The sequence below is a fragment of the Dermacentor andersoni genome, chromosome 7 (genome assembly GCF_023375885.2).
Source record: "Dermacentor andersoni chromosome 7, qqDerAnde1_hic_scaffold, whole genome shotgun sequence".
NCBI classification, from domain to species: domain Eukaryota; kingdom Metazoa; phylum Arthropoda; class Arachnida; order Ixodida; family Ixodidae; genus Dermacentor; species Dermacentor andersoni.
Window position 1 is genome coordinate 62,131,357 of NC_092820.1, and position 12,353 is coordinate 62,143,709.

The window sequence follows — 12,353 nt, forward strand, 5'->3', positions numbered from 1 at the left end:
TTTATATGTTCGCATGGGGTGGCTTGGTTTGTGAGCATGACGGTATTATACAATTATATCTCTTTATTTTTTTAGTTGTTCGCTTATTCTTGGCCCAATTTTCAGCTACAGTGGGCTTGGGTATCAGTAGAACTGGGATAAACTGAACTGGAGTATCGCTAAAATTGGGACAAAATCAGGGCAGGAAAAAGACATAAAATTGTGACAAGTTCCTGGACAATTCCTGGAGCACTGAATAGGTTCAATTTGTTTTTTCGTATGTATTAAATTGCTTATCATGCTCTGCCAGCCAACAAGCATACAGCTCTAGTCTCTACCATTGAAGGAAATTGTTAAGAGCATCTCGAGCGTCTGCTCACAGAGTCTGCGTCTTTGTTGAGATTCTTGAAGTTAGAGAATGGGCACTCTACTTCTACAGACAGAAGAGGTGAAAAACCCGAGAGCTCATTCAGAGTCCTACTCGTGATCGCAATTCGGTGTTCCTACAAGTGCACCCATTGGATGTCGGGAGTCTTTCTCGTGCGAATTTGGAAAGCTTTGCTTTGGCCGGATCGTCCAACTTTTCTGCTACAGAATTCAAAGTTTAAAGCTGTGCCTCTGCATCAAGCCCCGCTTTCGAGCCTCCCAATTGCACTCGGTAGAAATTCATGCAACTCAATGTTGTATAGCTCGCGATGAAGTGCGTTGCTGGTTAAACTTTCTCGCAGCCCCCTCATGGCAGCAGTTGTCAGCTTCAACATTTTTTCGCAAAATTTCATACCTTGCCGTGTTTTTCTGCGTGTTATGTGGCTGCTCACAAGAATGCTAGGAGCCAAGGTGTAGGATTTAAGGAACACAGAGATACTGCTTTTGTTTCACGTATATGGGATATATAAACTGAGCTGTGCTCAATGTATGGATATATAGAATATATGGGCAAAAGGTGCAATTTGTAATTTTCCGGGACATCCAACATGAATTTGGCACAGTTTGGGATAACAAAGTCGCCGGAAACAATGTGCAGTCTGTTTCGTAGATGTTTGTTTGTACCCGACGCTATCATCTATCTGGACATCGGTCGAAAACGGGACAGGTCTCGGAAATCCCAACTCTAGTCGTCGCTAAGCCTCAATTTGCATATTACAAGCTAATGATGTGCTATTATGTAGTGTATCACATGGCTGCCCTGTAGCTCATTGTAGTTCTAATTTGGTCTAGAAATGAAGTGTTACCTTCACTCAACTCTCGCTTCAAATGCACAGGCGCACGATGCAAAATCTTTTTATACGCAACAGTGCTGATCTTGTAGCGACAATGATAAAGTTATTGCATTTGAAAACTCCCAGATCATCTTTCAAATCTTCCAGGCTCATTCTGTGAACCTTTTACTGATGCCGATAAATGCTGTTCCATTGAATACATATTGTTCTAGATTTTTCTACCTCAGTGCACGTCTATATGTAAAGTGACTGTGCCAAATCCAGTAACGTAAATTCTCAGATGATGTTAAAAACAATGATTCTTGACACTGACACATTCCTTGCAAAATTTTCAAGAGATGGAGCGGTATTTAGGCCTTTCTGGCAGTTTATTTTTACTACTGTGAAGTGGAGCTACATGTGTTAATAACACTGACATGTTCGCCATTCTCTTATACCTTGCCCTTAATGGCAACTTGCTGGAGCATTTGCAAAAGTTTGGCGAGCTTGTAATTTATTTCATAAAATGAGCATAAATGAGTGGAAGACCTGTTTGTCTTTTTCTATCTTGAGGACATCTTCGGCACTGCTGGAGCACTGCTGCTTCATGCTGGAGCATGATTGGAATGCATGTGAACTTGCTGGCATTAGTGCACATGTATTTTTAGTGTTGCATCGAGTGTCTTTACTTCTTGAGCAACAGGCGTGAGCACAATTTCGGAGAGTGCAATATTGCCCACGCTTGTGTTTAATAGACAGCTCAAAACACTGAGCGAATGCAAGTCCACGCTCATTTAGGCATGCTCTGCTTGGCAGCGGTCACAAGTTAAAAGGGAATGGTTGTTATCCACCTGAGAGTAACTCTTGGCAACACTGGGCCATATGATATAAAATGGGAAAACCAGTGGTAAACACGAAAACAAGACAAGGAAAATGGCAGGACAAGGCTGGACTAGCAACTAAAATTTATTGCGGGAGACAAATATGCAGACAGAGTCGTTTTGTATTGACCGCTGTTTTCTTTTTTTTCTGTTTGCTAACATGTACCAACTGGCCCAGCTCCCTACTTTCTCAGGCCAAATTATGTCATTATTATGCTAGCTCAAAAAGTTCCAAGGGTCTGGTATGAACTAGGCCTGGTTTTATTGACATTTAACTGCAATAATCATGTGGTTTGTAACTCTCACATGCTATTGTCTAAGAGCCAAGTGATATCGCAACCTGTGCACACCTGTCGGAAATGCGTCTCTAACACATCTGGGGCTGGGAATGCTGTCGTTTGCCATTATTCTCGTGCCTTGATATCACAATACAATGAGATGTAGTCTGATAACAATGTGGAGAAAACTATAGGTGATGGTCAGAATCACTTGTTTTCCATCTTCAAGGTTCAGACGGGAACAGTGCTAAGAACATAGAGAAAGGTGGAGGCACATGGAAAACGACACATTGCATGCCGCAGCCCAATGTGGCTTTTTCTGTATGCCTTCATCTTTGCTTGTCCTTAGTGCTGTTCCTGCCCGAGTGTCAATAATGAACTAGCCGATGCTATCACTCTAATATCTCCATGGTCTTCATCCACCTCTGCAACAAAGCCTGAACCACTTTAATGGAGGTCTCTCATCTCTTCTTTCCTGGGGCTAAGCTGTTTTACGAAGGTTGTAACCTGTTCGTGCTTGAGTCATGCATGGAAGACAGTTGAGCCAGGCAGCTTTCAGAGGCAGAATAGTTTTTTTTATTGCTTCTTGCACTTTCATGTACATTGGCAGTACAGAGCATTGATTCAAGCCTGGAGAGCCAAAAGACAGCGAAAATGCTTGGGACAAACAGATGCAAAGCACTTGGAACTTGCACGTACAGCGCGCAGACAACATGACGATGAAGCATATAGCCCGTAATTTTGGCCGTGCGAGGCTTCTGTGGGTCACAACCATCATTTACGGCCACAGGTTTTGGCAGGCCGCGTTCCATTCTTTGAGGATTGTTGTGACAGCGGAGCTATAATTCGGGGTGTTAATGTGCATGTATTCAAGGCTGCTAGTGGTGCAGTATGACCTTGAGGTACATTGACCAGCATACAAAATGGCACAAACGACATGAATTGCACCGAACTAACGCTGCCTCCAACGTTCGTCGTGTGTAGTTCGCATTGTCAGTCCCAACTCTAGCATTAATAATGTGTGCCACTAATACATTCAACTTGCCCGGCTGTCAGTGCTGCCTATTGTGCAATAGAGGCTATTATGAAGTCATTAAGTAAGCTCTCTGCAGTTAGGTCTGCCATGAAATGTGTCCCAAAAGCAAATCTAGATGTGCAATTTCCAAGCAGTTATCAAAGGCCTCCCTCAGATGTTGAAAAACTCTCTGCCCCTGAATTCCGATCTTCACTTTATGTCAGGACGCCTTAATTCTCTCAACAAAAAGTGCCTTGCTTTGCTGGTGATCTGTCCAAGTAACTTGTTGAACATTGTGAACTTTCGCCTTGCTTAGCCAAGAATGTCACCAGGACGCCTAGTAGTTGGCAGATGTATGCAGGCATATAGGTGGCATTTTTTTTTGTGTGTGTGTACTGCACAATAACAGTTGCACAGGCATTATGTGTCAACACTCAACATTGCACTTGGCTCACACGTGGGCCACACACATATTTATGTCATTAAGGCAAACATGTGCATAGGCAGGTGTTTTTTTCCCCCTTTGGTACATCAAGCAAGTGTTCCTGCCATCACAATGTTGACATGGTGTTAGCTGTGCTCTCGTGAACATTATGACAGAGTACACGAAATTTGCATTCGAGAGGCCATAGCGGCCAAGAATCTATGCTGAAGACGATAGTTCAGCGAGTCTAAATGTTCATCAGAAACACTAGAGTACACGTAAGAATGTTAATCTATGTGTCGCCAGTATTGTTGCTCGAAAATAAGTTCTGTGTTCCCCTTCATAATGTTCGCGGCTGTGCACAGCTGTGCTCTTGTAAAGCAGGCTTCACAGTCAACTTCTGTTACTCGATGAGAAGTAATACAACCTTTCTAAAGGGCAAAGGGGCAGATGCAATTGTGGCGTTACACTACTTATGTAGTAAGCGGGGCACACCATTTATCGCTGGTTTCAGTAACCAAAGTGCTGCGGAATCGGTGGCACACTGACCAGCTTTGGTGAGCTACATTTAATACAGTGCTCATACTGGATGTTGATGAGTAATGGATAACTGAACAGTGTGTGGCATATGGCATAGCCTTGCACTAAGCAATCCTGAACTTTTCTTCCAAAACACAAATTCTGGCGCAGGGAAGATTTTTCGCAGAGACACGAGCAAGCACTTTGGTCATTCACTGCCCTATTTCAGCTTGCATTGCATTGCAGTTTCAGCAAAATAGCTTTTAATAAGTTTGCTCAGCTTTCACATGTCACTTGTTAAAGAGTTTGATTGAGGGAGAAAAAAAGGCAGTGTCGGCATGCAGAGAGGAGACCGAGATGCAATTTCTGCACCAGATGTGGTGTGACCTAGCTGTCTAGCTTATTCATTAACCAAGTAGCTATGCACTGCTGAGTATGTCATTAGTTCTCGGCATTTTCGAAACGTGGCTCACTGTTCTCAACAATCCTTCTTTCAATGAACAGAGCAAATATGACTGGAGGGTGCAACAAGGATGCACCTCTCTCCAATAGTTAAACCATTCTTGTCCGAGTGCGCGTTGAAGGCAGTTCTTCGCTTTCGTGGGGAATCGTGCCATTGGAACAGCACATGCATGCTGCCTGTAAGACTCGCACGGTAGCGCATGCGATGAGTGCTTGAAAGTCAACAAGTGAATTGCTCCTTATGTGGTCCCCCCTGCTGTGTTTTCATGCTTCGTAACACTTCTGTTCATTTTGTTGTGTCATGAAAGCTCCATTCCAGCACTGTTCACTTTCCGTGTGATGGGGTACAGAGCACAAGTGCAGGGGCGCAAGCGAAAGCAAAGTGTTCACGAATAACTGAACAGGAAACGTAGTGCAACAAAAACTGCGGACACAAGAAAGAAGGCTAGCACTTGGCTTCGTGCTCCTCTTTTGTGCCTGTGGTTTGTACTGTACTAAGTTACCTGTTCAGCTATGGAAAACCAACTAGCCCAACAATAGACTCCTGTTCATGAGCGGCCTAGCATCGTGCACATCAAACATGCTGCGCCAGGCCTAGCCCTGGCGCTGCACACAGCCATGACACATCTGGCATACTTGTAATGTTTAGAGCTGTCTTAAAAAGCATGCAGCTTTGACCAAAGACATTTCAGGGGCCCCTTTAACTACAGCTACAAAGGGGACGAAAAGGTCACAGCAGAATTGATGAGTGGGCACTTGCAAGTTTTCCACTCCTTGACCATGAAATTTCAGTCGGTCACAATCATTCGCTTCATCAGCCACATTACGTCCGCCACAGGACAAAGCCATCTCTTAGTGTTCGAACATTTTTTTCAGTCTTACAAATTCATCCTTGACTGTTAGTTGTTACGTGAATTCCGCCATTTTATTTATTTACAGTATCTTACAGGCCCCACGGAGGGACCTTTTCTTTCTTTTCTTTTTTTCCTAAGGAAAAGTTCAATAGAACATTCCTTGTATATGCCATTTGCATTGCCGGACCTGCTAAAATCCACTTGTTTTATATCAAGCTGAACTGTAATGTCATTATTTGCATTTAATCCTTCATATAATGCTGTCATATTTCGAACTAATGATGCTGTGCCTGTAACTGATAGCAGCGACAGAGTGAGGACTTCGTTTTGCCGGGTGTTTTCAGCCTCGTAGTGATTTCAGAGTATGTTTTTCACCTGCTCATGGCTTCCTCCCCGTTGTTTTCCTAGGGATTAGCGTACATTCTGGGAGTGCTCTTACACTGAAGCACTGGCTAGGCCACCGATTTGGTAGGTGGCAGCTGAACCATTTCAAGCCTTTGACTACATTAACGTACAGGCAGCAGCCTCACGTTTTTTCTTTTAGTTTAGTTTGCCTTGGCCCTGTGGTGCGCACGCAGGCACAAATTGCTGGTATTTGATTTCTGGCATGCAGGAACTGTCACACGCACATTACCTAGAATGAGTTTGTGAGAACACCTATATTGAAAGGCTCACCCAAAGTTCACTCTATTATCGAAAAAGAAGGACACTGAAAATATGAGATTGATTCAAATGTGCAAATCACCAGGAATTAAAAATTAACTATGTTTAGATCAAAGATGGGAAGCACACCAAAGAAAACGTTGCTGAATGTACTGTAATGCCTCAGGGCGATTGGTCATTGTTAAAATAGGTAGTTCTGTTGTTGTGAAGGCACCATCTCTTGATAATGTCAGTTACTGGTTAGGACACTGACATCCACTTCATTCTCGGTGGTAGTCTTAAAGCATAACTGTCCTCACACTTAGAAGCCAAAATGCTTGTATAACAGAGCTTTGCAAAATCGTTAAAGAATCCAGATAGTAAAAGTTATTCCACCACTCTGGTGTCCTTTGTAGCCCCTCTTTTGCTTTGGGATGTTTAACTCCATGAATAAATTAAAAAAAAGTTTGAGTTACCATGCTTGTGTTTTGTGAAAACATGTTTTGTGCAACGTGGCAGCTGACTGGCCACATGTGGTAAACAAGGCCTGTGTATTGCGTGCAGCCGTGCGGAACGTGGTGCTCCATTGCTAAGTGCTTCTGAGTGTAGTCTGTGCACCATTACGCGACATCCATGTTGTTTTGCAGATTGTGCTACCACTGATTAGATAAGGTGGACACTGTTACAAAATGTAGCCTTCACAGGAACCGCAGTTTAATGAGGTAACAGTTTAACAAGTGCTGCTGTCAGATTGTGTTTACACTTTGATGGTGCAGCATCTCGATCCTCAGTTTCTCTCAATATATGTCACAATGATTGTTAATTAAGCCCTTTGTGATCCTTTCCAAGCATCAGTGGCCAAATTAGCGGGCCAGTGGTGTATGTCTGTTCCAATATGCCAGCCTACAAGAGAGTGCAGAGGAAGGCTTCTAAAGCCCTCGGCACTTCCTTCCTTTGTAGTGACGTGGTTCACTAGAGCGAAGAACGTATTTCAATCTTGACTTCTGGCATAGGCCGAACAGATGCTCCAACACCCCACCAAAGGTATGGTTGCATATTAGACGTAGTTGCCATTATTACATAGCATTAAAAAAATAGCCCGAAGTCCACATAAACTGCTAGTGAAAGGAAAAAAGTGGTTAAGAATAGTGATGGTTATTTATGCTATACAAAGGTACGTCTATGCTAGAATGTGTTTAGCATTGCTATTTTTCGGCGGGTACATCTATCACACAGCAATAACCACGACCACATTTTATGTAACAGTGCATGCATGTTTGCTTTCTATCGGCAATGCTTATGTGCACACGTAACTACACAAGCGATAGCGACTTGCACTGAATCACGTTACCATGAGGTAATGGCAATGTGCCTGTGAAAGGTGCGATGATCTTAGGATGAACACTCCAGTCCCTCACCACTGCACTTGACAAATATACAAAGAGCTTTGCTGAAAACGAAGTGTACACTTGAAGATGACTTCAATAGATGCTTGCACAGGACAGGAGTCAAAAGTGCTATAGTTGAACCTCAATTCTAACAGAGCCACATCCAACACAAAAAAGAAGAGACTTTCATATCCGATATTGGACGTTAGCATATACATTTGCTATATGCCAACCTGAGGCAATAATATTTTATAATTTACTTTATTATATGCCATAATTAACCATATCCATGTTTGTTATATTGAGGTTCGACTGTACAAGGATTTGTGTTATCCTGGATGGCAGTTAGGCGTGCCATCTCTCGCCACCCAGAACACAAGATTTAGTGCATGGGTGCTTGATGCCTAGGCCTCGTGCAGTTGCCTGCTAGGCAACTGTAACCAAGTTGCTGTTATTGGATACAGAACTTTGAACAGTTATGCTTTTATATATCTGTGCACTGCTGGGACTGCATCAAGGCATTCTTCAGAAGCTGTTAAGAAGCACATTCTACATTTGCATGCTTTGCATGGGAATTTGACTAGCCATGAGGTATGCTCTATTTTGTGTTCTATGTGCAATTTTGTGCCACCTGAATGTTCGTGCCAACACCTACCAAAGCATGGCACTCAGGCTGCCAGGCCTCCCGTAATGACACCATTATCACATCACCCTTTCTTGATGATGAAGGGTGCACTACAGTTCCCTCCGTGCCGTAGAATTTCTGTGCTCTAAAAATATGTGCACCATGTGTTAGTGAGGGGTGCTCTTTTGTCACACAACAAAAATCGTCAATCTAGGGACATTTCCTTTCTTTTACCTTTCCTGCTGGATGCTGATCCATCAGATGCCCATGCTGTATGTTATTTACATCAGCTGCACCGTTACTGCACCCTTACCTTTCTCCCAGCCAGTGCAGGGTAGCAAACTACAATGTATTCCGGTTAACCTCCTTGCCTTCCCCACCCCATTTCTCTCTCTCTCTACAGACTGTATCCCCGAGCTGAAATTTTAGGACTAAGCACTTTCAGTGTCTATTTGCCGGCACTGAGCATCTGTGTATTTCAGGCAACTCCTTATCATTGGAGTTGCAGGAACATTGAAATGTAGCATCTACTTCACTCGAGAAATAGCAGCCCTACACTTGGTGAAGACAAAAAGAAGCTAAAAGTCGGACCACAGCATCGCATAGCAATATGTCATGGCAAGTATACCATAATACCCTTTTTTGGGGATGAACACGACATGTTGTGGCAAAGAAAAAACAAAGCCTGCAAATGAGTTGTGACGATTGCAAATTTGTGACAAAAGTGTGCTCAGACGGATGCGATGTTTTTTAAGAGTGTGATGGTGTGCTGCTTCGAGGGTGTCAAAAGGTTGTCAGCAGCATCGTTTCTGCATCCTTTTGGGTGTACCTGGGCTCAGTCCAAAGTTTAAACGCAGAAGCGTGTGAGCGGTTAGATGGTTCCAGTTGCCACTGCCGGCTTGTAACGCTGGCGGAAGTGGTTCTCCTTCTGCCTCCACTGCAGCGCTTTCATCCTGAGCTGGTCCTGCAGGCTTCGGCGGATGAGTTGCGCTTCGCGTCGCTTGGCCGCCACATGCTTTGACCAACGGTCCTCGGGCACTGGCAGGCCGAAGTCCTGAGAAAGCAAAGACAAAGGAGTGAAGGGTGTCAAAACTGATGACGTCACAGCAAGCTGGTGCAGGATTTTCGAAGGCAGTGTCGCCACCCGCTTTTTTTTCTTGCACTTTTCGTGCCTGAGTGAGCGTTTCCTTGCGGTAAGGGTGCTATTCTGTAAGGGTAGTTTACTAACACAGCTCAAATACATTTTCCTTTTAATGTCCCTTTCAAGGGTATACTGACCTGATAATTTCAAATGTTCTTTTTTTGTCTTTTTTTTTAATGAAGGTCCTAGACCTCTGAACCCTTAAAGAAATAATGGCATGCCACAGAGCGCTGTAAATAATTTATTATAATAGATTCAGTTGAGGTTTCTTTTCCCAGGAGGATAAACTGCCACCAAGTTGCGGCTCTCTGCTCCTCACTGTCGCAGTGCGCTAGCTGCCCACCGCAGGGCGACGAAAGCTGCACCTCGCCTCGAGGTGCGAGGTACAGTGATGTGAGAAAAAAAAGCAATGCATACAGTACACTTCGCTTTTCTTTTCTTCTTCTTTTTTCAAGTTCATGCACACTGTGACGCGATGTGGCGTACGCTCAACACACCTCGAGTTTCCCGTTAGTTACTTCCAAGGTGCGTGAAGTCTACCTGTAATGCTACAAAGAAATGCGTGACCTTGTCTCCTGGTCCCAGCACAATAGCTCATTGCTCTAAACATATTAGGCACGTTCACGTGCATGCTTCTTTTGTGCCGAAGTTGCTCTCTGAAATGCCTGGCGCATGTGTCATGTGTTAGTTTACCGCATTGTTCCCTCGTGACAGCTATGGCTTTGAGACGCTATGTGTTGAACTGTATACTGCCTTAGGGATGGGGCCGACATTTCTCAGACTACACTGCCTGTCATGATGTGGCCGCGATTTAATGTGAAGCATTCTCTTCCGAGTCAACCTAGTATTTTTTGCTTGTATCTGGCCATTTTCGTAGCCAATCCTGAAGATGGTGTAGTTAAAAAGGCAGCTATTAAAGAAGAAAAGCGAAAAGAAAACGTGGTTTGGATAGTCACGATACATGACTTCTGCGCGAGTTATTAAAGGTTCTGTGCCCTGAAAGAAAGTGCATAAAACCTCATAATCAACCATATTGTGCCTCTTGAGAAGTTGCTTTGCATCAAAGGCTGGCCACATACCCCTTGCTCTAGATTTGAGGTTAGAGAGATCTGGTTGAGTGCGGTGAACTAGGCTAGGAAGCTTGCGAGGCACGTTTTGAAAAATTTATTTGTGTAAGTGACGAACGATAAATGTTTAATCTGTGTATGTTAATTACAGCATCTGTAGAAAGTCAATTATCCAAGCATTCCATAGTGTCATACAGCCGTCATCAGCAATGCTTCCCGGAGTTCTAAAACAACTGTACAATACACCAACTTCTAATTCGGTTAGTATAGGGGAAATTTGAAGTGCAATGGGTGGCGAAGCTTCCGTTGCAGAGGACCACTGAACCCTTGCCTTTAACATATTTTCATGCATCATGCGAGGTTTGTAGTTGGTTCCTCTGGTGTCCTGGGTGGACTAAACAAGGAGCCTTATCTGTATTTTGCAAAAATAAGGCGCACCTTAATTGTGGGTAAAATGTAGGCAATGTTTAAATTGTGAGGGTTAATTGTGGCCTGTGCGACAAATTACATGTTCAAGCGTTCCAAAGCACATTGATTGAGCTTTACGAACGGCGCACAATTTAGCACGCAGCCCTGGCATAACCACACATACCACCAAGATCAAACTTCGCAAAATTAGTGGTTACGTATGGCAAATCTTCATGCGAAGTTAAATTCATGCTTAACATACTGTTCCTTGGTGTGACTGACGACTGATACAAACTTAATTTCCTCCTAATTCTTCAAAAGTGTGCAATAAGTCCAATTTCTAACATTCTAACACTTTACTCTACGAACGCACACAACCATATTTTTAATGCTATTAAATATTGCCTGTCAAGCAGTTATACAGACACAAACTATGTTTGGAGACACTACGTCAATATCGGATAAATACATCACTTTTACTGGATGCATATTACATGAAACAAACGCCGTACGAAGTTCGAACTTGCAGGAGCTTAACATACAAACCTCCATCACGCATCAACTACAGAGACCAACGATTAACTCACAAATACCAGACTTGCTAAATCAATACCCAACCATACCACATTTACTGGAATGTGGAACTTCATCTAAATGATTAAAAAGAATGCTTTAGATGCTAGCTTTTAGAACTTCTAGCTGAAGAATATGAAAGTTCTCGCGATGTCTAAAATTCTTGACATATCTACACATGGACATGATGTACCTTTGTTGATGTGTGATAGTGCTAATAGTGCTTTTCACTACTTGCACAAAAAACTGAAATACATAATTGGTTAATTAACGAAAATTCACCAATTAATTCTAGCTGTGGAGTTCGCAAGGCTACTTGGATCGCACTTGGAACGAATTCTCAGGATGACACCAGTTTCGAGATATTAATTCCCCAACTTTATTGAGAAATGTATTGGTGTTCCAGTTACTTAACAACATTTTGTTAAGAAAAACTACCTTAGTGTCCGCCTCTTCGAGTAGGCCACCTCATAAACTAGAATTTTGCTATCTGCCACAGGCAACCTTTAAGAATTTTTGATGGTGTTCACTGAAACACCTGGTACGTAAGTGCTACTGACTCTTACTAAGACCAGATTACGGTGCTCGCTTCATGTGATTGAAATAGATGGGCTGACATCGCGACGAAGATAGAAAAATGATAGGCCTGACATATCGGCAGTGTCATGCGTGCGCCCCATAATTGCCACATTCTGTAAAAACAAAGGCACTGCTGTGTAGCAGGTCTACGTACATGTATAGGCTAAGCTAAAAGACGCACGGTTCCAGCCCGTGTACTTTTGCGCGTCTCTTCTTGGTACATGTGCTTAATGCAAATGCTAAATCTACATTTAGATATACACCACACGGACAGATTGTGAGACTTCTGTGTGACCCAAATTAAAATGACAGGTTGGTG

At 43.2% G+C, this 12,353-nt stretch overlaps 1 protein-coding gene across 1 annotated transcript in view; it reads right to left on the reverse strand.

Moving 5' to 3' along the window:
* Positions 1 to 62: 62 nt before the first annotated feature.
* LOC126534395 (uncharacterized) overlaps positions 63 to 12,353 on the reverse strand; it is a 101,477-nt gene continuing 89,186 nt past the window's right edge. Inside the window, exon 6 of the mRNA XM_050181678.3 lies at positions 63 to 9,320. Coding sequence (XP_050037635.3) covers positions 9,138 to 9,320 — 183 coding nt within the window. The 3' untranslated portion in view covers positions 63 to 9,137. The remainder of the gene's footprint in view (positions 9,321 to 12,353) is intronic.